Raw genomic sequence first — 22974 nt, 5'->3', positions numbered from 1 at the left:
CGCTGCCTTATGGTGCGTGTGGAGAGGGGGATTTTCTTGATTTTTTTTTTTTTTTTTTTTTTTTAAAAAGTCCCTTGGGTAAGATTTAACTACTGGGGGCCGAGGCAGGCAGCACCCTTGCGAGGAGCGATGCCCTTCCCCTGCAGCACCTGTGCGGCCCCGGCGGGATGTGGCGGGGGGCGGGCGGCGGGGCCCAGGGGGGCCGCTCCCAGCTGGCCGCGGGGGCGGGTCGGGGGCGGGGCTGCCGGTAGAGGGGGCGGGGCTTCCCGGGGGCTCCCGCGCCCGGCCCCTCCGCGTTTCTATTGGCTGGGCTGCCTCGGCCTCCGCCAATCCCTGGGCCGGGCTCCCGGAAGTTCCGCTGCACACCTTGGGCCGGGCAAGATGGCGGCGCCGCTACGCGTGAGCGGCCGGGGCCGGGCGGGGGGCGGCGGGAGCGGGACGGGGGGCCCGGTACCGGGCTCGGGGCCGGGGCCGGTCCCGGTGCCGGTGCCCGCTCCGGTGCTGACGGCCTCACGCAGCGGCGCTTGCGGGCGCTGGCGGCGGCGCTGGGCGGCTGCGGGCTGCTGCTGGGCTCGGCGCTGGCGGCGGGCGACGAGCGGCTGCAGGCGGTGGTGCTGCCCGCGCTGCGCAGCCTCCCCCCGGAGACCGCGCACGGCCTGGCCCTGAGGGCCGCCGCCTGCGGGCTGCTGCCGGCTGCGCGCCCCGACGGCCCCGCGCTGGTACGGCTCTGCGGCGGGACGGGGGGAGGAGCCGGCGGGGCTTCGGGGGCGGCCTCGGGGGGGGCGGGGGGAGGTGGCGGGGCCGGGTACCCGCGGGGAGGCTCCCGGTGCGGGGCAGGGGCCGGGGGCGAGGCCCCGGGCCGGGCCGGTGTCCCCAGGCGGCGCTGCCCCGCAGGAGGTGCGCATCCTCGGGCGGCGGTTCCGCAACCCGCTGGGCCTGGCGGCTGGCTTCGACAAGCATGGCGAGGCCGTGGACGGGCTGTACAAGGTGGGCTTCGGCTTCGTGGAGGTGGGCACCGTCACACCCGAGCCCCAGGAGGGGAACCCCAAGCCCAGGGTTTTCCGGCTGCTGGAGGACGAGGCGGTCATTAACAGGTGGGGACGCGCAAGGTGTCTGGCCGGGTGCTGGCGGGACGGGCTGGCGGTGTGGGGAGGCATTCGGGTGGCCCCAGCGCCGTCCTCTGCTCTGTGGTTGCAGCTGTACTGGGTGCACTGAGTGGAGCTGTGGAGCCTTCCTCACAATTCTGTGTCCCGTGTGGTGCACCAGCCTGGCACTGAACCTTGTCTTTTCTGTTCCAGGTATGGATTCAACAGTCACGGCCACGCTGCAGTGGAACGCAGGCTGCGGGCCCGCCAGGAGACACAGCGCAAGCTCACTGATGGTGAGACAAGCTTGTAAACCTTTGCTCTGGGGGTTGGCAGGGTGGATTTGGGGGTCTTCCAGCTAGCTGCAGGTCAGGGAAGGCGTACAATGCCAGTGCCTTGGAGCAGCGTCCAGGAGCTGGCCAAGGCAACATGTACTTAGACAGTAAGAGCTCTCAAGGCTCTGACCAAGCACCTTTCTTGTGCCCGTTCCTTTGCAGTAGAGGCTCTGCTTGCTGCCTGGGGATGGATGCATCAGCTGAGACTAGCCAAAGTCAACAGGGCCCCATCTGGGTCGTTTCCATAGGCAGCCTGTACTGGGTGGCCCAGCTGGAGGCTGCAGTGCTGGGAGGTGCTAACCATGCCAGCCACAGTGATACTTCTGGGGCTGCAGGACAGTCTCAGGTCCCAGCCCCATCAAACTCTTGGATTGTTTATCCCCACATTGCTTTTAGCTAGTATGGGACCTCCCTTGTCGGGTCCTGTGGCCCCTCGGATGGTGGTTGGTCCTGCTGCACTGGCTCAGATGTGTCTGTGTTCTAGCGGGGATGCCTCTCGGAGTCAACCTGGGCAAGAACAAGAGCTCTGCAGATGCTGTAGCTGACTACGTGGCTGGGGTCCGAGTGCTGGGCCCCTTGGCAGACTACCTGGTTGTGAATGTGTCCAGCCCAAACACCCCAGGGCTGCGGGACTTGCAGGGCAAGGCTGAGCTGCGGGACCTGCTGACCAAGGTGGGTGACCCCGCGTGGGGAGGAGTGTGGCTCCCTGGGGCAGTGGGCAGAGCCACCAAGATGTCCCCTGCTCGGCCACTGATCCCATGGGCTGGCGCTGGGTGCTCCAGGGCACTGTACTCCAGCAAAGGGCAGGTGAACAGCGAGGCACTGCCCTCTGCTCTGCTCCTGCAAGGAGCATCCCATGACATCAGGAGTTACCGCAGTCCTGCCTCTGCCCCACAACTGTGTGTGTTGTGTGCCCCAGGCCGTGTTGCTGGGTGCCTGTCCCATGGGTGGTGCAGTGTGGGGACAACAGGGTCTGTCCCTGTGGCTGTGGGTGCACATGGTCCCCCTGGCCCAGAGCAGGAGGTGCGTGTCCCCCACACACTGCCACGTGTCCCTGTGTGTACCCCGCAGGTGCTGGCAGAGAGGGACACGCTGCCCTGCAAGCACAAACCAGCTGTGCTGGTGAAGATTGCCCCAGACCTTACTCTGCAGGACAAGCAGGACATAGCCAGCGTCGTGTGCGAGGTGAGGGGACGGGGGCGGCACAACGGCAGTGGGAAGGGGAGGCTGCTGAGGAGCTGGGCTTGTGCACCCCCTGCCTGGCCTCAGCGTGGGGCAGGATGCTGGTGATCCTGACGAGCGACCTCTGAAGGGACAGGCAGACGAGCAGCTCTGGCTGGCTGTAGTCAGTGTTCGAGTAGCTGCATGCATCCCAGCAGACCCCAGGGACTGTGCAGTCAGTGGCGGCTGCTTTGTCTCTGGGCACAGTGCTGGGGGGAGTCCCGGCTGGCCTGGCAGCTCACGGATGAGGCTCAGGGGCTGCTCGCAGCAGATGGGTCCTCACACGGCTGCGTCCCTCAGCTAGGTGTGGACGGCCTGATTGTCACCAACACTACCGTCAGTCGGCCCCAGGGCCTCCAGAGCATGCAGCGCCTGGAGCCTGGGGGCCTCAGTGGGAAGCCCCTGCGGGAGCTCTCCACGCAGACAGTGAGGGAGATGTACGCCCTCACCCAAGGTAGGGGCAGGGCGGGACTGGGGGCGTGTGCTGGCCTCGCCCCGCTCACCTGCCCCCCTGCCTGCCCGCAGGCCAGGTGCCCATCATCGGCGTGGGTGGGGTGAGCAGCGGCCGTGATGCCCTGGAGAAGATCCGAGCCGGAGCCTCGCTCGTGCAGCTGTACACGGCGCTCGTGTACCAAGGGCCGCTGGTGGTGGGCGTGGTGAAGCGTGAGCTGGAGGAGCTGCTGAGGTGAGGGAGGGGCCGGCCGCCCCCCTGGGGCCTTGGAGGCTCTGGGCAGCTGCGTGCTGGTGCCGCGGGGCTATGCCAGCCAGGCCATCACGCGCTGTTTCTGATCAGGGAGCAGGGCTTCAAGAGTGTCATGGAGGCAGTTGGAGCAGATCACCAGCGCTGACGCATCGCAGGACCGAGGTCTGGCCAGGAGGAAGCGTGGCAAAGCAGGGACGGCCGTGATGCTTCTAGCGTGGGCAGGCTGGGACCAAGACAAGGTCCTGCTCTGGGCCCTTGGGAAGGGCTAGCGCTACGTGGAGCTGGGGCTGCACTGGTGGGAAGCAGGGGAAGGGACCTCCACGCTGCCGCAGCTGCTCAGGGCTTTCCTGTGGGCTGGTTCCCCAGCTGTGCGGTGATGGGTGTCCCTTTTGCCAGGGACCCTGCAGCCAGCTTGTGCTGCTGGCTCTGGGTCCTCCTGCAGTGCAGTCTCCAGAGCAGGGTCCATCCTCCCTGTCCCGCTCTGCACACCGTGCTGTTACAAACCCGTGCTCCCCAGGTCCTGCCTGAGTGTCAATAAACGTTTGGCTCACCTGGTCCTGTGTCCTGCTCTGGGGATGCCCTTCGGGCTGGTCAGACTCCAGGGGATGGCTCTCCTCAGCTGAGGGGGATCCTTGCTCTCTGTTCTCCCCCGTGCCTCTCTTGCTGGTCGTTGAGGCCCTCCCACGCAGCCCTGTGCCCGATCGGTGCCCTCAGGAGGAGGCAGGAGCAGCTTCCTCCTGTTGTTGCTGGAGCTTGGAGACAGCCCCGGTTGCGCCCTGTCACTTGTTAGGGAAGAGCCCTGCTTACTCGCAGTGCTGGAGGCTGTGGGTTGTTTGCTCTGGGGCCTCCTGGCAGCAGCTGCTGCTTGACCCCGGGCCGCCGGCAGCCGGCTCTCCCCTTGCTGAGCAAGGCCCGTGCCCCGCGGTTTCCGGGGGGGGCGCTTTTTCGGGCGGCGCCGTTGCCGCGCCCCCGCCCGCTCTCTTCCGGCCGCGCCTCCGAGAGCACGTGACGTCACCCCGCGCCCCGCCGGAAGTCCGCCGGGGGCGCTCTGTGCCGCGGCCGCGGGGCTCTGTGGTTGCCGGTCCGCCCGCGGGGTGCCGCCGCCGCGGCCGTGGTGCGCGGGGCCGGGACCGGGGCGAGGTCGCGGTCGCTGAGCGCCCGGGGGCGGGGCGGGCCCGGGCCGCGGCCCCCAGGCCCCATGGGGCGCGGCGCGGGGCGGTAGCGGCGATGGCGGAGGCGGAGGCGGAGGCGGGCGAGCGGTCGCTGCACCGGCTGGCCGGGACGGGCCCCGAGGCCGGGCCGGGCGGGCTGGTGCTGCGGGGGCGCAGCGCCGCGGCCGAGCAGCACGTCTTCAAGGCGCCGGCGCCGCGGGCCTCGCTGCTGGGCCTGGACGTGCTGGCGGCGCAGAAGCGGCGGGAGCGCGAGGAGGAGGCGGCGGCCGGCGGGAAGCGGTCCCGGGTGTGCTCCTACAGGGACTGGGAGGACGGCCGCGACGAGGCGGGCAGCCCCGAGGAGGACGACGAGGAGGAGGAGGAGGGCGGCCGGAGCGCCCGGAGCGGCCGCAAGGACAGGTGAGCGCCCTGAGGCCTCCGCGGCAGCACGGCCCCTGCCAGGGCACCGGCCGCGTGTGGGAGCGCAGCGCCTCGGGGCTGTGAGCTCCGTGCGGCCGGCAGGGCTGCGGGTGTCTCCAGGGACCTGAGGGGGCCCAGAACAGCTCCCGGGCTGGTGCCATCCCTGAGGCGTGATGGCCGGGAGTGTTTTTAGGTGCTGTCAGGCCCTCAAGCACCAGGTGTCCTGTCCGTGTCGTTGCCTGCCCCCTGATACCTGGAAGCAGCAGCCTCCTTAGAAGTGCTCCTGTCTGAAAACAGCGGCAGGCACACTGGGCTGCCAGCAAAGGGTGGAGCGAGCGTTCCCAACCATAGGCTTCTGCTATTGCGGGGACTAGGACTAGAGTTACAGGAGACTATTGAAAGGCTAGCTGTTCCCCAGTTCTGTAACCTTTCTTTCTGCTCTGCCTTTCCAGGCATTATCGTTCCGTGCATGTGGAAACACCTTCCTACACAGGAGGTGTCAGCGAGGAGTTTTGGGAACGCAGTCGGCAGCGGGAAAGAGACCGCCGTGAGCATGGTGTCTTTGCGTCCTCCAAGGAGGAAAAGGAACGGAAGAAGGAGCGCAGCAGGGATCGGAACCACGATCGTAAACGAGACCGCGGTAACAGTTTGAGATATTTGTGACTCTTCTTGCTTAGTGATGTGGGGCTTGTTCCTTAGCCTCTTTGTTGCCCGTGACTGGTGCTCAGGGTGTTTTCTAGGGTAGGCTTGGGAAGCCTCTTTGTGCACAGGGCATCTGATCGTACTTTCCCTCTCCAGAGGAGCGGGACAGAAGTCATCACAGCAGCAGGTCAGAGAGAGACGGCTCATCGGAACGGAGCAGCAGGAGAAGCGAACCAGAGAGTCCCAGGCATCGTCCTAAAGGTAGGAGTGGGACTTGGCAGAGTTCTCACGTAAAACCTAATGGGAAAGGGCGTGTTTTTTTTGGGAATCCTGCTATTTTTGTCAGGATGAACGTGAGTAACAAATCTGGTGTTTTTAAGGCCTGCGGTTAGACCAGGCATAAAACTCCTGGCTCTTCCTGGATGTAGGACTGGGAGTGATCTGCCAGCTGTGTGCAAAGATCTGGCTGATCCCTGCCCAGTGAGTTTCATTCTGGGTCTGTGAGATACAGATGTGTTCCTCTGGCAATTTTCCTTGGAGTCGGTGTGTCAGCTCCTTCTCTTAGAGGGACAGCAGATGGGTGCCCTCTGTGCTCTGCAGTAGAAGGTGGAAAGTGGCTGCAGGTGCCTAAGGCCACGGTGTGAACACTGGTGGTCAGTCATCATCTCCTCTTGTAGATGCAGCCACGCCGTCTCGCTCCAGCTGGGAGGAAGATGACAGTGGTTACAGCAGTTCCCGCCGCTCACAGTGGGAATCTCCGTCCCCCACACCTTCCTATCGGGACTCAGAGCGCAGCCACCGGGCATCATCCTTGCGGGACACAGATCGGAGGGACCGGGACAGGTATCGGCAGCTGGGGGTGTGGCTGCGAGCCAGCGCTCTGCAAGAAAGGGCAGGAGGGTGTGTGTCAGATTAGCACCGTGCTGTAGGCACTGATCCCTTCCTTGTGCTGTTCCCACAGGTCTGTAAGAAGCAGGTGCTCAGACAAGACGCCGCTGCCCACACCGTCGTACAAGTATAACGAGTGGGCTGACGACCGGAGACACCTGGGGGCCACACCACGGCTGTCCAGGGGCAGAGGTGAGGAGTCTGCAGAGGACTGCCGAGGCTGGGCGGTGGCCGAGTCCTCTTCCCCTGTGCAGCACAAGGGCAGGTTTTGTGGGATTCCCTCCACAAGCGACAGCCTGGCGGGGCTGGGGGCCCGCTGACCAGCTTGCCTTCTGCAGGGCGGCGTGAGGACGGGGAGGAAGGCATCGCCTTCGAGACAGAGGAGGAACGGCAGCAGTGGGAGGACGACCAGCGGGTAGGAGCCTGGGGAGCTGGGCGCCCGGTGAACGCCGGGCTCCGGGCTGCCGCCGCTGGCCCCAGGGCACCGGGAGAGCCGTGCCGCGGGGCCGCTGGCGGCGGGCGGGCTCCCCCCGGCGGCCATTCGGGGAGCGGCGGGGGGCCCGGCACAGCCCGAGCAGGCAGCGGAGCTCAGCGCTGTGCCTCCCCTCCCAGCAAGCTGACCGGGACTGGTACATGATGGACGAGGGCTACGACGAGTTTCACAACCCCTTGGCCTACTCTTCCGAGGAGTATGTGAAGAAGAGGGAGCAGCACTTGCACAAGCAGAAGCAGAAGCGCATCTCTGCACAGCGGCGGCAGATCAATGAGGTGGGGGCGTGATGCAGAGCTGGCTGCTCTGAATGTGTGCAGACCTGCTTGCTGGTGGGGTGGGCTGAGCCCTTGCCCTCAGAGAAAAGAAGGCAGTCTTTGTCCTGGCCCAGGCTGAATGAGCTCACAGGGAAACTTTTATATTCCCTTGGAAAGTGCAGCCGTGCATCTCCTGCATGGGGCAAAATTCAGTTAGTGACTGCAGTTGGTCACAGCGTCCCAGGCTGCTGGAACCCAGGGGGCTGTGCTCCTGCTGTACAGAGGCAGAAGCCATGTTACTGGGGCTGTCTGATGTTGCTCCAGATGCTCAGGGCTGCCGATCTCAGCATAAGAGCAGGGTTGTCTCCAGGCTTCTGGCTTTCAGTGTGTAGCTGGGGCGTTGTGGACAGTTTGCTCTCTGTTTTCTTGGAGACCATTCTGTTAACCACATACTTTGTGTGGCCAGTCTGTGTTTCCTGTATCCTGCTGCTTCTAGTTAGTTGTTTTTGTTTGTTTGTTTGTTTTTTGTTTGTTTGTTTGTTTTTTCCATGTGCTTGTTTTTGGGTTCCCTGGGCTAGAACTTTCAGTGTTAGTTGTTATACGTGTTCCAGGCTTGCTTAGTTTCATCTGTGGGGCTCTAGACTTTTTCCCTTTTGGGGGAAGGAAGACCAGCAGACGCAGCCCTAGATCATTTCAGTACTTGAAGCCATGCGGCATAACCGTGGTGTGTATTGCAAATCAGCTACAGGTTTGCCTTTAGCAGCTTCCTGCTTTTAGCTTTCACTTTTATGCCATCATGACTTGGTCACAGTCCTGTAGTGCTTTGCAGCAAGCCGTGTTGCCTTATTTATTGCCTTGCAGTTGCTTTGAGCTGTATATACTGTGGGGTAGGTGTAAAGGAGTCTCTTGATTGTTCTTGAGTTTTAGGTGACGGAAAGTAATAGCTAAAGTCCTTTGATATTTCGTTTCCTGCAGGACAACGAGCGATGGGAGACAAATCGCATGCTGACCAGTGGTGTAGTTCATCGGATTGAAGTGGATGAAGATTTTGAAGAGGATAATTCAGCCAAAGTGCATCTGCTGGTGCATAACCTGGTGCCTCCATTCCTAGATGGGAGGATAGTCTTCACCAAGCAGGTAGGGGCTGTGGTTGAAGGTTCTAATGGCAGGGAGCCTCACAGGTGTGAGCTGTCTGTATTGAAGCAATGCCTTTTTCCTCTAGCCAGAGCCAGTCATCCCTGTCAAAGATGCCACTTCTGATTTGGCCATCATAGCTCGGAAAGGCAGCCAGCTGGTGCGCAAGCATAGGGAGCAGAAGGAGCGTAAGAGGGTATGCTACGACCTTTTGTCCTACTGCCCCGCTGTTCGTGACTTTGTGTAATGTAGGGCTTCACAGCCTTTGTTGGGGCTGTGTAGAACACAGGCCTTGGTGGCGGTGATAAGATGTCCACCGTGTGTTTGTGACCCGGGATATCCTGGTAGCCCAGTTCATTGCATTGTCTCATAAGCAGCTGTAGTGATGTGATTTCCTCAGGCACTGCCTGGGACGTAAATTGTGCACTTGTGCAGAGAAGTTTGATCCAAACGACATTTGGATCATGAAAGAAGAGAACGGGTGAAAGAATACAGGGTAGCTCAGATGGACAACATTTAGTGTGGGTGGCAGCAGGGGAGATCTTGTATCAACAAAAGAGTTTTGAGGAGGAGCATGCAGTAAGGTAGTGTATTAGTCTGTGGGTGCGTGCCTAATAGAAAGACTTTCTATAAAGCTTATGTGATAGTGGTGGTTAAAACACAGATACATTGTAAACAGAAACTGAGCTGGATTTGAGGCAGGTGTACTACGAGTGGAATGAAGGCAGAAGCTGACCTCCTGATACAAGAGGTGAAAGAAAACAGAAAGTTGGGAGTACCTGAGGGTACCTGTTGAGAGCAGGAAGATTATCTCTGGTTCACATTTGTGTAGATGTAAGTGCAAATTTAATGGAACTGTCAGCAGCTGGAACCATTGTCTTAGGAGGCTGTTGGTCATCCTGTGCTTGAAGTGTCTGTATCCGGACCAGTGTCTAAAAGGTCTGTCACAGTTCAGTTGGAAGAGGGAGACCTGATGTAGGAATGGGATGTGTGTTCTCTCTCGTAGCACTAAGGAAATGTGAAGCTAAAATGCTTTCCTAGCCTTACAAGTAGGAGTGCAGAAGAATTATTTTTGCAGTCCCAACTGTGGCACTTACACTGCTCTCTGCCTTCCCAGGCTCAGCATAAACACTGGGAGCTGGCAGGCACAAAACTGGGAGACATTATGGGAATCAAGAAAGAGGAGGAGAAGGATGAGATGGTGACAGAAGATGGCAAAGTGGATTACAAGTAATCCTTCCTTTGAATTGCTCCTGTTCAGCTGGTGATGGGGCCATAGGTGTAGCAAAGTGTGTGGAGAGACAGTTTTAAGGTTTCTGGTGTTTCCTTAGGACTGAGCAGAAGTTTGCTGAACACATGAAAGAAAAAAGTGAAGCAAGGAGTGAGTTTGCCAAGAAGAAATCAATCCTGGAGCAGAGACAATATCTGCCCATCTTTGCTGTGCAGCAGGAGTTGCTCTCCATCCTCAGGTACGGTTGTTAGGCAGTTGGTCCTAGTGCAACCCTGTGGCACTGGCTTACATCACTGGAACCCAAGTGAGAATTTTTCCTCGATAGAGGACCTGTTTGAAGTTGTACCCTCAGAAGAAAAAAATAAAATAAAATAAAATTGCTTTGTCTGGTTGATGGCAGTTCTCCTGCTAAAGCAGGACAACTCTTGGGTGGCCAACCAGAGCTGCAAACGAAAAAGTCTTTCTTTGTGGTGTACGAAGAAATACTCTTTCCCTTTCTTCAGGGACAACAGCATTGTGATTGTGGTAGGGGAGACGGGTAGTGGGAAGACAACTCAGCTGACACAGTACCTCCATGAGGACGGCTACACAGACTACGGCATGATTGGCTGCACCCAGCCCCGCAGAGTGGCAGCCATGTCCGTTGCCAAGCGGGTCAGCGAAGAGATGGGAGTGCGTCTGGGAGAGGAGGTGAGTCTGGCAGCACGTGCGAGGGTGCAGCCTGTTGGCAGTGAGTGCACAGGGCTGGTGAAGACTTGCTGATATCTCTGCCCTCCCAGGTGGGCTATGCCATCCGCTTTGAGGACTGCACGTCAGAGAACACGATAATCAAATACATGACAGATGGGATCCTCCTTCGTGAGTCACTGCGAGAGGCTGACCTGGACAACTACAGTGCTATCATCATGGATGAGGCGCATGAGCGCTCACTCAACACTGATGTGCTCTTTGGCCTGTTACGGGAGGTGTGTGCAAGTTGGGCTACAGGAAGATTCTAAGACAGTGGCATAGGGCGCGTGAACTGGTCCTTGGGCAGAATATCGGCAGAGGTGGTGCTTCTCTCCCAGGCCTGGGAAAGGGAAATGAAGAGGCTCCCACATCTCTGACTGCACTTGCTGCTCAAACATCCTGATCCTTGGTTCTGAGGGTTTAAATGTGCCTTAGTGTGTTGCCAGAGGCTTGCTGGCTAACTAAGAAGCTCTAGGTACAGAGATGCTTGCAGGTATAAGGCTTTCTTGGCTGGTGTCAGACTATCTTTATAACTGGACGGGCTATATAGCATATGCCTTCCCTGGCATTAGTGGTGAGTGCCTCTAGAGTATGGTGGAAGCTCCATCCTGTCCTGTTGTCTCAGTAGTGGTGGAAGTAGCCTGGACCCATGCACAAATGCTACTTGTCTATTCTTCCTTTCATATATTTTCTAGGTGGTAGCACGACGCTCTGATCTGAAGCTTGTTGTCACCTCTGCCACCATGGATGCAGATAAGTTTGCCTCCTTCTTCGGGAACGTTCCCATTTTCCACATTCCTGGGCGCACTTTTCCTGTTGATATTCTTTTCAGCAAGGTAAGGTCAATGTGAGAGAGTTTGCAGTGTGAGGGGGGGTTATGGCTTGGGTGTACCTCACTCTGCAGTGGACAGAGAGGAAAGCAGTGGGGTACCCATGCTGTGATGCAGCCTTACACACAGGATGGGGCAGGTGAGATTATTGGTGTCTGTAATTCGGGCTGTGTCTTTCAGACCCCACAAGAGGATTATGTGGAGGCTGCTGTGAAACAAGCCCTGCAGGTCCATTTGTCTGGTGCTCCTGGCGACATCCTTGTCTTCATGCCTGGCCAGGAGGACATTGAGGTGAGCTGGATGGAAGGGCAGGCACTGTCCCACCCATTTTTTGTTTCAATCTTATGTTAATACTCCTCTTTGTGTCTAGGTAACCTCAGAGCAAATTGTGGAGCACCTCGAGGAACTGGAGAAGGCGCCTGCTCTTGCTGTACTGCCCATCTATTCTCAGCTGCCATCAGACTTACAGGCCAAGATCTTCCAGAAGGTGCTGATGCGTACTCTCTGATGGGACTGGGCAGATGGGAGATTAGTGTAGGGAAGACTCTATTTGGCATGAGCAAGAGGTGCAGAGATGCCTTTTGTATTGCACATAGAATGGTGACGGAAAGCATGTGCCCCCTTCAACTTCCAGTCACTCAGTCACTCCTGTCTGGGTTCTGGGTTCTTCCTCAGTGGTGTAGAAGCTGTTGCCCAACAAACTGACTGGTGCGTGGTGTTCTTGCAGGCTCCAGATGGGGTGAGGAAGTGCATTGTTGCTACTAACATTGCAGAGACTTCACTGACAGTGGATGGCATCATGTTTGTGATTGATTCTGGCTACTGCAAGTTGAAGGTATGCAAAGGTTTCCTGGACTGTTCATGTCTGTCATCTCTGCGGTTGGGTTGATGGAGTTCTTTGCCAGTGACCCAGCCTTCTCCTTGCTTCAGTCTGTTTTTCTTGTGCCCTGCAGGTTTTCAATCCCCGTATAGGCATGGATGCGCTGCAGATCTATCCCATCAGTCAAGCCAATGCCAATCAGAGGGCAGGCCGAGCTGGCAGAACGGGCCCAGGTCACTGCTTCAGGTAGGCACATCACTGGTGTTCCTATTCCTGCCATACTGCAGCTTGGCATCTGGATATAGATATATATATATATTATTTTTTTTTTCTTCACTGGAGAACTGTTCATTGTCTTGAACTGGTTGTGGAGATGATCTTACCTTGCCAATCTTTACCTGTGGCTGTTCCGCATTGCTGAGCCAGCTGCTTTGATGTTCTCAGGACGATAGCCAAGCTAAAGGCAGCCATCTCAAGGCTTTGCTTTAAGACTGGTCCGCGACCAGGGAAAGACTGTACATGAGGGGGGTGTACCTCGTGCTGCACTCCAGGCACTTGTGTGCTGGGGAGGCTGCACTGTGGCCTTGGGAGAGCTTCTTCCTTGGGGCTCTGCTCGTTGGCCTGGCTGAGTGCAGAGCTGCTGCCTTGTGCAGGGCCTGGCTGGGTTGGGAACTGCTGCTCATTCAGAGAGGGATGCAGTGGCCTGAAGGGGAGGGACATGCTCTTGGGATCTGCTCCCCAGGCTCTACACCCAGAGCGCCTACAAGAATGAGCTGCTAACAACCACGGTGCCCGAGATCCAGCGCACCAACCTTGCCAATGTAGTGCTTTTGCTCAAGTCCCTGGGTGTGCAGGACCTGCTGCAGTTCCACTTCATGGATCCACCACCTGAGGACAACATGCTGAACTCCATGTACCAGCTGTGGATCCTGGGAGCCCTGGATAACACAGGTACTGGCTGCTGGGGCAGGCTGCCAACCCATGGGACTCTGAGGACCTGTCCAGTTGCTCTATGGATCCTTACGGTATTCCTGCAGGTGGTCTGACATCAACAGGACGTCTCATGGTGGAGTTCCCACTGGATCCTGCACTCTCCAAAATGCTTATTGTTTCCTGTGACATGGGCTGCAGCTCTGAGATCCTGCTCATTGTCTCCATGTTGTCTGTGCCTGCCATCTTCTATCGGCCTAAGGTACCTGTTTGCTCTTCCAGCAGCTTAGGGCCTTTACCTGCCCTCTGGCTAACCTGTGTTCTTTGCGTACTCTTCAGGGTCGAGAGGAAGAGAGTGACCAAGTGCGGGAGAAGTTTGCTGTCCCAGAGAGCGATCACTTGACTTACCTGAATGTTTATCTGCAGTGGAAAAACAACAACTACTCTACTCTGTGGTGCAACCAGCACTTCATTCATGCCAAGGCCATGCGGAAGGTGAGGCTGTGGCAAAGAGGTTGGGGGAGGGAGCCTTACATAAGAGAGGGATCTGACTGCTGCACGTCTTTGCAGGTGCGGGAGGTACGTGCCCAGCTCAAGGACATTATGGTGCAGCAGCGGATGAGCCTAGCATCCTGTGGTACTGACTGGGATGTTGTCAGGAAGTGCATCTGTGCTGCGTACTTCCATCAAGCTGCAAAGCTGAAGGTAAGAGGGGCCTGTACCTGTCTGGGGGATGAGAGGCCCCTGCTGGGAACTGATGTATTAACCACACTTCTCTGTGCAGGGCATTGGGGAGTACGTGAACATCCGCACAGGCATGCCCTGTCACCTGCATCCCACGAGCTCTCTGTTTGGCATGGGCTACACACCAGACTACATTGTGTATCATGAGCTGGTCATGACCACCAAGGTAAACTTGAGCTGAGGGCTAGCAGGAAGGGTAAAGAGTGCTTTGAGGGAGGTGAGAGGGCTTTGCTGTGATGGTAGGATCTATTGGAGGGTGTAGTTCTCAGCCTTTCACATGTCTACTGCCCGCACATGTCTCCGTCGCCTGTAGGGCCTTGTTTTTCTCTTTTGTGATACATTTTCCTGGCATATGTGGGACATCTTTGTAGTCTCACCAAGTCCTGCCCATAGCAGCTTCTGAGGCCTGGAGGAATTGTCTGGAAGGAGTAAAGTCCTAACTTTGGAACTGCCATCAGCAAGTGGAGGAGGGTGGGAGCTGCCATGGTTCTGGCAATGGCGTCCAGATGCTGGGTGTCATCCCTACCCTGGTCTTTCCTTCTTTCACTGCAGGAATACATGCAGTGTGTCACTGCTGTGGATGGAGAGTGGCTGGCAGAGCTGGGACCCATGTTCTACAGTATCAAACATGCTGGCAAGTCGCGCCAGGTGAGTCTCCTGCTCAGGCCCAGCTGACAGACAGACAGCAGGCTACTACACTGGAAAGGAATGTTGCCTGAGTGGGGTCCCTGCTACACACAGCTCCACGGCATACGGCATACCTGTTCCTGGGTGGGGGTCTGTTTTTCTGTTTGTTTTTGTTTTTGAATGTGGAGGGATCAGACTTGCGGGCCTGCAGAGAGTCCTGCCAGTCCCTGATCTGCTGCTGCTTTGCCCCAGGAAAACCGCCGCCGTGCCAAGGAGGAAGTGTCTGCCATGGAAGAAGAGATGGCTCTGGCTGAGGAGCAGTTGCGTGCCCGCCGGGAGGAGCAGGAGCGCCGTAACCCGCTGGGCAGCGCAAGGTGGGTGCTGGCACTAGCTGGCCATCAGTTGCCTGCTTAAGAGCAGTAGTGAGCTGCATGGAGGATTCCAACTTCTTCACAGGTGCTCCTGGTGCAGGGAAAAATTGTATTCTCCACTAATATTTGTATTCTCCACTAATCACTCTTGTCCTTTACTGGCAGATCTACTAAAATCTACACACCTGGGCGGAAGGAGCAGGGGGAGCCCCTGACACCACGACGCACCCCAGCCCGCTTTGGCCTCTGAGAAAAGAATGCCCATTGCTACGAGGCTTAAAGATTTTCAAGAGCAGCTGAGTCTTAGGAGTGCTCAGCTTCTCTGACTGCTGTGAGGCTTGCTACAGCTTGTAGCCCTGGAAGGTTTTGGTGCTTGGCACTACTTTTGCTACAGAACAGAAAGAATTTTATTTGTTTAAAGATTGTCAGTCTTTAACCTTTTTTTTTGTTTTGTTTTGCGTCACTTTTCGTCCCGGAGCTGAGTTCTGGGTAGAGGCAGCCCTGCAGAGTTGTGCGTGGCTCGTGCAGTCAAGTTGCTGCCCTGTACAGCCGGGGACAAGGCACAGAATTACACTGGCTTAGAGGGCAAAGACAGCCTGCGCCTGGCACAGACCTGGCCTGGAATACTGCAAAGGCAGTTTGTCCGTGACCAGAGCTCTGGGCAAGTAACTGGTGCCCAGCTGTCCCTGTACACAAGGGAGGGTTGGTTCAGCACTGGTTTGGGCCAGGAATTCTGCTCACCTTCATCTGCTCACCCTTGTGGTGCTGCTCATGTGTTCTGACCCTGAGGTACTTGTTTTCTACCTGCAAGCTGCCCAGTGTGTCCTGAAGATGCCTGGAAGAAAGAAAAGCAGGGGAGATGAGGTGAGGCAGTAGTTGTTCATTTGTCCTATAAACCCCTGTGGGCAGCGTGAACTGCTCAGACCCAGTCCCTGTGTTCATCACTTACTCCTTGTTGCCTGTCAGCTCTGCAGCGTGGTTGATTTGCTGCTGGGTCTTGTGCCCTCGTTTCTCACTTGACTGCCTGAAAATGAGGTGTAAGCTGAGTGAGTTGGTGTGAGAAGACAGGTACCTGCCTCTCTCTGCTTGGCTAGGGCTTCTTACTCACATCTGCTCTTTCGCACACTGGCTGATGTTGACCAGCAGCAGCTCCCTCTCCTGGTGCGGCCTGCTGCTGTTAGACCATCCCAGGGTGTGGGAAGTGCACAGGGTTACTACCTGAAAAAAACAACACCCTGTGCTGTGAGTGACCCCACATGACTGCTCTGCTCAGCCTGTATGTGCCTAGGGCAGAAGGAAGGTGCAGGAACAAGGCTGTGCTGGGGCAGCAGCCTTCGGGGCTGAGCCACAGGTCTGGAGTAGTTGCCTGTGTTTTGGGAGAGCTGTCAGGATCAGAGAAACAACATTGCTCCAGCACTACTGGCTATAAACTGTGGTGAGGTGTTAGTTTCATGCTGGGGGCTCATTTCTAGCAACCCAACAAAGACAGCTACTTAAGAACATGATGTTCAGCCCTACTGCTGCTTACAGAGCCACAGCTTCCTCCCACGTTGGCCTGGGCTCTGCAGTGAGCCATCCCCTGGCACGTCCTCTCCACCTCTGCCGTGCCTGTGGGCCAGGGTCTGTCCTCTGGTGTCAGGGGCTCAGCCTGCTGCACTCCTGCTGTCCTCGAGCTGTGGTGCTGCGCGGTCCTGTCCTGCAGCTGCTCCATGGCCTTGCTGAGCTCTTCCTTGAGGAAAGCCAGCTCCACCTTGCAAACAACCAGCTCCTCTTCCCGCAGAGCCAGAGCTTGCTGACTGTCCTGGTGCAACTGCTGCCAGTGCTGGGCTTGGCTGCTCAGCTCCTGCAGCCTCTGCTGGAGGGAGTGGGCCTGTGGGAGGCAGAGGGGGGCAGTGGGAGACATGCAGGATGAGCACAGGTGCCAGGTGGAAGGCTTAAGGCTTAGGGCATGCTTACCTGCTGCTTGCTCTGCTCCTGGGCCTCCTGGAGCTTCCTCAGTTCCAAGTGGAGCTGCTGCATCTGTTCCTTATAGGCTGCAATCTTTTCCTCCTGCTTGGCTTTCTTCTGCTGGGCTTGGGCCAGCTCTGCCTGTAGGGTTGCCACATCCTGTACCTGCAGGCGAAGTGGTGGGGCTGGGAGCGTGGCTGGCCAAGCTTGGGCTCCTCCCCGGGGTTAGTCCTGCTCAGGAGCAGGGAAGTGCTCTCTGCAGCTCTGTCCCTTTGCAGCGCTGCCTGGTGGCTGGCTGTGTCTAGGGCTGTGCTTTTTGTGCCCTTACCTGTTGCAGCAGCTCTGCCTCGTGCTTTCTGCTGGAGGCTACCTCCTGCTGCAGGTCTTGGATGGTCTCCTTGGCCCCACTAAGCTGCTGCAGGCCTTGCTGCTCCCGGGCCCGGGTGGCTCCCAGCTCTTCCTGCAGCTGAGCCAGGCTGCGCTGCAGGCCCTGGCTTCGATCCTCCCGCACCCTCAGCTGCAGCAAAGGCAAAGCATTAGTGGGTGCTGTGCTTTCCTTCCCCCTGCTGACCCCTCGCTGCTGCACAGGCTGCGTTGCAGGGCTCCTATTTATTCTCTTTCTAGAAGGCTGCTTGTCCAGTCCTTTGCCTGGTGCAGCTCTTGGTGGAGCTTTTCTTTCCCCTCCTGCTGACAGCAAAGCTCTTCCTCCAGTTCCCACAGCGTGGCAGCTTGTGCCTGGCACTGGACATGTACTGGATTGTCTGTGGGGCCAGGCTGATCCAGGGACACGGTTGCAGGTTTTGCCTGCTGCCTACCTGCTCCCTTAGGGCGTGGAGCTGCTCCTGGCTCCTCTGCAGCTTCTCTTTGGCACGGGCCGTGGCATGCATGTGTTGCGTTGCCTGCTCAAGGGTCACCTGCTGTTTCCACTGCCACTGGCTCAGCTCTGTCTGAAGCCACGCTGCCAGTGCCCTGCAGGCAAGGGCCCAGCTCCAGCTTTGGTAGCCCCAGGGCCCCTTCCCTCTATGGAAAGGGCAGGGGCAGGGCTGGGGCTGTGCCGGGGGCAGCCGGCCACCAGGCCTGCGTACCTGCTCTGTGCCAGCTCTGCCTCGCTGCTGGCTGCTTGCTCCTGCAGTGCCCGCAGCTCATCCTCCACCCGGCGGCTGGCCTCGCGCTGCGTGCCCTTCCCTGGGCTCAGGCACGACTGCTCCTCTGCACGCTGCTGCTGACTCTGGGCTGCCCGGGACAGGGGCAGGCTGGCATTGCCACCCTGGGCCCCTCCCTGAGCTTCCAGTGGAAGCAGAGCAGAGCACACAGCCCTGCAGTGTGGCTTTGGGACATTTGCTCTCCACAGGGTTCCTGTGCCCCCCTGGGCTGCTTCCCCCCAACTCGGAGACCCTGTTGTGCTATGGGCACTGCTTCTTCACCGTTCCAGAGTTGCCCTGTAACCCTGCAGCCAGCGATGTTCCAAGTGCACAGGGAGCCTCGTGCCCACAGGCTCTCAGCCTTTCCCTGCCAGGAGGGACTACGTGCCGCTGTAGGCTGTGGACGTGCAGGTACTGCTGGGGAGGCCTGCACTGCCTGCTGCCTCCTGTCTTCCTGCTGTGCCGTCTCATCCTCCAGCGGCACATTGGCTGACCCTTTTGGGTACCTGGAGTCCCCTTGCTGCTGCTCTCTGCCACCACTGGCAAGCCCTGGGCTGCCTGATAGAGGTAGCCGGAGCAGGCAGCCCTGGGGTACAGGCCACAGGCTGCAGCCCTCACATGTCCCAGCCCCGTGGCCCTGGGTGTCCCTCTCCTCCCTCACCCCACCTTCCTTGGCAGCGCTGTGCTCAGCCCGCAGCGTGTCCTGTGCCCGGCACTGGAGTGTCTCAGCGGTCCGCTTCTGCCTGCACTGCTTTGCCTCTGCCTCCAGCACCACCTGCAGGAGCAGCACAGCCTGTTGCTGTCTGCCAGCTCCCAGCCAGCCCCAGGTGCTGGTGCTGTGGGTGCTGGGCCACCAGCACAGACCTGCTCCAGCAGCTCCACGTGCCCTTTGGGAAGCCCACGGCTGGTGTCAGCGTTGTCATGGGAGCCTGCATAGGTGACCTCTGTCTGCACGGCCTCATCCTTCTGGCCCTGCGGAGAGGTGCAGCATCAGTGTGTGGCCAGGTGTAGGACTGCCCCAGGCCACCTGTGCTCTGCCTGTAGAGGGGCTGGGGCTGCAGAGGCAGCTGGTTTGGGGCAGCCTGCAAGCAATGGGCTCCTGGAACACCTTTGGCAGAGGGACGTGGCCGGACCCAGAAGTGGGGCAGAACAGCTGCAGACTCCTGGCCGTCAGGTCACTCATACAGCCGCCTGCTGCCCTTCCTGCTGCAGTGGTGACTGATGGACACCCAGCAGCCCCAGGGAAGGCATCCCTGTAGTCCCTGATCTGCAGCGGGGTGTGGGCCTGTGAGGAGGGCAGTGAGCCCAACTCCGTGTCTCCCAAGCTGTGGGCTGCAAGGTGCCACCAACGCTAGGATGGCTGGAGCCACCACTGGAAGGGTGTCAGGGGGACCATGGTGGACTGCAGGCCCCCAGCTCTGCTCCACTGGGTTGCAGTAACAATGCCTGCCTTGTTTTGGGGCTGGGTGGGCTGATCACTGCCCGTTTGCACAGGCAAGGCTGTCGGGCAGGGATGGTGCCTCAGCTGCATGGAGCAGGCTGCAGGGAACATGTGGCTGAGGGCAACCTGGCCCACAGCCGCTGCACCCAGCGGTGGTACCTTGCCTATCACCTCCTGGTAGTGCTGCATCAGAAAGACCAAGTCCTGGTGTTTCTGCTCCGCCACGCACTCTTGCTGCTGTAGCTGGACCAGCCGCTTGCAGTTTCTGCCCCTGCAGAAGTCCAGGTCCAGCTGCAGCGCCTGTAAGGAGGCCAGCACGTGTGCTGGCTCCAGCTCCTGCTGCTCTGTGTCCTGGCATGCCTGGGGCTCTCCTTGCCGGGGCTCTGGCACCTCTGCTTGCCTCTGGCCCTAGGACACAGCACAAGCAGCAGCTGTCTGTCTCACTGCTGTGGCTGGTACCTAGTAGCCAGCTCTTTCTGCAGCTCCTGCCAGGCACTGGGTTTGAATGACTGTATGGGTGGCCCAGGTTGTGGTTAGAGAGCAGCAAGGAACTGGATTAATGACTGGTGGGTGCAGACCTCCTTCCCTCCCAAGCAACAACCTGTGTGTGTTCAGGCAGCCCCCAAAGGGCTCTCAGACACCTGAGCATCCTACCATTGCAGCAGTGATGCCGCTGCGACGTGTGGCTGCTGTGGGAAATGGAAGCACCAGGACCAGAGCAGCTGCAGCAGGCCTGGATGCCCGCCCCAAGCCCTTGTGCTGCCCCCAGCCCCTGTGGATGCGCTCTGTGCTGGTAGGGGCTGGCCAGGGCCTCCTGCACTGCCCATCCACCAGCCTGTGCCGTGCACCTCGTGCCTGAGGTGGGCACAGGGCCCTGCACCACTCACCTGGGCCTGGCAGCGCTCCATCTCCTGCTGACACTGCTGGGTGGAGCTGCTCAGCTCTGCCATCGCCGCCTCTGCTCCTGGCAGCCCTCCCCAGGGCCTCTCAGGCTGTCCCAGGGGTGCAGGAACCTCCCTGGATATGCCATGTTTTGGTCACTCTCGCTGCTGGAAGGCCAGAACAGGGGCTGGGCCTTTCCCTCTGGCTCTGAACAACCCACGGCCCCGGGGAGGGGCAGCCAGGGACACCACCCAGCCCTGCCCGTGCAGCCCTGCCATCGCTGCCTGGCGTTGGTGCTTCCCATCTCAGGAGCGCCTGGTGCCAGTGGGAGATGCTGAGCAGGGGGCTCCTGTGAAAGCGCGGCACTGCCGATGGCCTGGAGCCATGTGAGGGCCCCTGGCCCCCCTCTGGCAACAGCAGGTCCCTCTCTGGGGAGCAGGGCGCCCCCAGTGCCCACAGCCCTCACCGCAGCTTTTGCGCGCCATGCTCCCCCTCAGCTGTGCTGCGTCCCTGGCACCTCATCATGCTCTGCCCTGGTGCAGCGCAGCCCTGGGCCAGTTCTTGAGACAATGCCTGGAACCAGAACCTGGTGACCCCGGACTCTACTCAGGTGTCCTTCAGGGAACTCCTGGTGCTCGTGTGCTCAGTACTGGCACACGTGCTGAGCCATGCAGCACCCTCGTGCTGTCCTCACCAGCCTCATGTTTTCTTGCGCCTTCTTGTCTGTGTGCCGCCCTTGTGCCATGCTCCAGACCCATTGTTGGCCCCAGGGAACACTGCAGCCCATGGCCAGAGGGCCAGCAGCAGCACCGAGCTCGGTGCCGTGCCCCTGGGGCAGCTATCCCTGGCCTGCTGGGCCTGTCTGTGACTCCCTGAGCTGCCCCGCGGAGCCGCGTCCAGCTGCTGGAGGAGGTATCGACCGAGGCTGCTGCTCTGTGTTTCTCGCAGTCCAGAAGGGTAAAAATAACAGGAACAAGTTGTCGGAAATGAAATTTCAATTTCTCCACGCCCTTCCCTGTCCGTGCGGCTTCCCGGCACAGATCAATAGTGTTTAGACAGCCAAGGAGATTTTTTTTTCCCCTCTCAAAGCACCAGATCAATAGTTGGAAAAAAAAAAAACACCACCAAGCTCTCTGCTTGCGTGTGCTGCAGTAACTGAGCACATTGGGCCCTGGGCAGCCCTGGCAGCATGGTGGCCGCGGTGGGGGCAGGTGGCCACAGTGGGGGCCCCTCTGCTCTGCACAGCACGAATGGTCTGGGGCCGGCGAGCCCACCGCAGCGGCATGCCGCAGTGGGGACAGAGCCCACGGCCCTGGGGGAGGCTGAGCACACCCCAGTGGCTGCTCGGGGATGGAACTGAGCCTGGCTTCGAGCCCAGCCGCTGCTGGGGAAGCCAACAGTAAACCAAACCCATGGGCACGCGTTTAATGCCAGCCTGCTGGGGAGAGGTGGGTGGCTGTCACCAGGGGGGACCGATGCTGGCAGCAGGAGTCGGTGTCAGCTCTGGGCACGCAGCAACCTCTGGCCAATTTCCTGGGTGCAGGAGACCTGTCCCAAACGGAGTGCCCACAGGTCCCCCTGTGGCAGTGGGACGTATGGGTATTAATTCATCAAGCCGCTGAAGGACCGCATATTGACAGTGCCCAGGCAGCAAGAGGGGCAGTGCTAGTGCAGGGTGGGTAAGTGCATGGCTGCACAGGTGTATGAAAAGCAGTCCACAGAGGCAAACTGTGGGTGCTGGTGTGGGTGGGAGTGAAATCGAGGGCTGGTGAAATCATGGGCCTGTGGTGCCCGAGCACATCAAATATCGTGGGACTGATCAGTCGAGGGCTGCAGTGGGGGCAAGGGGGTGGGAAGTGCCCTGACAAAGGGCTGAGAGTGAGCGAGCGGTGGGCCGACCCTTCCTGCCAGGTGCCCTGGTGCAGCCGTGAGGCAATGCCTGGGGAACAAACTTGCCACTGGCCTTGGCTGCCCATGCCATGGGGCTCCCTGTGACCACCCCCCTGTTGCTGATGCTCAGTGCTGTTTCACGAATAAGTATTTTAGCTGGAAATTTCCAAGGCCAAGCTGGGCCCAGAAGGTGAACTCAGATGTACCATAAGAGGAATCGTCGGTTGCCATGACGACCTGCTCCGCAGGGTTGGAGCCACAGGCGGTGGGAGTGGGCGCAGAACCGATGGTGGCGTGAGCAGGGCCACTTAACCCCCACTGCTGCCAGCTGCGTGCAGTGCAGCTGAATTCAGCCCTAGTTTCTGCCAGTGCAAGGGAACAGAATCCCCCGGCAGATTTTAATCTTGCTCAGGCAGTGGCAGCCAGAGCACAGAACCTACGCGTATGTTCTTCCTTGGCGCTCCATCACTGCGCTATTGCTGCTTTAATTAGCGTGGGCTGCCCTCCCCTGGCTGCAGCCTGCTGAAGGCACTGCAGGCCAGAGCCAACCCCATGGTGGCAGCGGAGCCTGGAGGAGCCCATGCCACTCTGCCCACTGCAGCACAGCTCTGCCTGGCACATGGCAGCGCAGCTTGGCACAGCACTGATGTCCTGCAGCTGTGTGCACCCAGATCTGCTGCCTGTGGCACCACGGCCCACCTGCAGCCTCCACGCTGGGCCTTTGCCACCTCCTCCCTGGCTACCACCAGCAGCAGCCCTGGCTGTGCCGCCAGCCTGTGCCCACTGTGAGCCAGCTGCTGCACGCACGCACTGTGATGGTCTACGCTGCCGCGCCGTGCGCTGTGCTGTGCCACGCTGTGCCACGCTGCCCTCACCTCCAGAGGTCGTGCCACTGGTCCTGCTGCCCTGCGGCTGGCTGCTGCAGGCAGGCATAGCGGGGCAAGGGCACAGCCCTGTTCCAGCTCTGTCCTGGCAAGCCTGGGGGGCAGCCCCACAAACCTGACCCACATCAGCCTGCTCTTGCTTGCCTGCTGCTGGGGGAGCGTGGGGCCAAGCTGGACCCT

The 22974-nt window shown here is 59.3% G+C and overlaps 2 protein-coding genes across 2 annotated transcripts; both read left to right on the top strand.

Moving 5' to 3' along the window:
- Nucleotides 1-303: 303 nt before the first annotated feature.
- Nucleotides 304-3888, top strand: DHODH (dihydroorotate dehydrogenase (quinone)). Its single transcript, XM_032195339.1, has 8 exons — nucleotides 304-399; nucleotides 895-1094; nucleotides 1299-1381; nucleotides 1905-2092; nucleotides 2492-2605; nucleotides 2942-3095; nucleotides 3167-3326; nucleotides 3435-3888. The coding sequence occupies exons 1-8, from the start codon at nucleotides 382-384 to the stop codon at nucleotides 3487-3489; spliced, it is 972 nt and encodes a 323-aa protein (XP_032051230.1). The 5' UTR covers nucleotides 304-381; the 3' UTR covers nucleotides 3490-3888.
- A 683-nt stretch (nucleotides 3889-4571) lies between these two features.
- Nucleotides 4572-15028, top strand: DHX38 (DEAH-box helicase 38). Its single transcript, XM_032195809.1, has 26 exons — nucleotides 4572-4915; nucleotides 5368-5555; nucleotides 5714-5818; nucleotides 6235-6400; nucleotides 6519-6637; nucleotides 6784-6860; nucleotides 7058-7213; nucleotides 8168-8329; nucleotides 8415-8522; nucleotides 9444-9556; nucleotides 9658-9795; nucleotides 10061-10247; nucleotides 10337-10522; nucleotides 10982-11122; nucleotides 11297-11407; nucleotides 11487-11603; nucleotides 11844-11951; nucleotides 12070-12182; nucleotides 12679-12887; nucleotides 12974-13128; nucleotides 13206-13361; nucleotides 13437-13571; nucleotides 13651-13776; nucleotides 14163-14258; nucleotides 14490-14611; nucleotides 14774-15028. Exons 1-26 carry the CDS (start codon nucleotides 4572-4574, stop codon nucleotides 14856-14858), a joined length of 3723 nt encoding a protein of 1240 aa, XP_032051700.1. The 3' UTR covers nucleotides 14859-15028.
- The last annotated feature ends 7946 nt before the right edge of the window (nucleotides 15029-22974 follow it).

The sequence above is a fragment of the Aythya fuligula genome, chromosome 12, assembly GCF_009819795.1.
Source record: "Aythya fuligula isolate bAytFul2 chromosome 12, bAytFul2.pri, whole genome shotgun sequence".
NCBI lineage: Eukaryota > Metazoa > Chordata > Aves > Anseriformes > Anatidae > Aythya > Aythya fuligula.
This window is presented reverse-complemented; position numbering and strand designations above follow the sequence as displayed.

Coding starts and splice junctions, on each gene's coding strand:
- DHODH (XM_032195339.1), top strand. Junction 1,095..1,298: donor GACGAGGCGGTCATTAACAG/GTGGGGACGCGC, acceptor TTTCTGTTCCAG/GTATGGATTCAACAGTCACG. Junction 3,096..3,166: donor GATGTACGCCCTCACCCAAG/GTAGGGGCAGGG, acceptor GCCTGCCCGCAG/GCCAGGTGCCCATCATCGGC.
- DHX38 (XM_032195809.1), top strand. CDS start 4,572: ATGGCGGAGGCGGAGGCGGAGGCGGGCGAGCGGTCGCTGCACCGGCTG. Junction 9,557..9,657: donor GATGGCAAAGTGGATTACAA/GTAATCCTTCCT, acceptor GTGTTTCCTTAG/GACTGAGCAGAAGTTTGCTG. Junction 10,523..10,981: donor TCTTTGGCCTGTTACGGGAG/GTGTGTGCAAGT, acceptor TATATTTTCTAG/GTGGTAGCACGACGCTCTGA.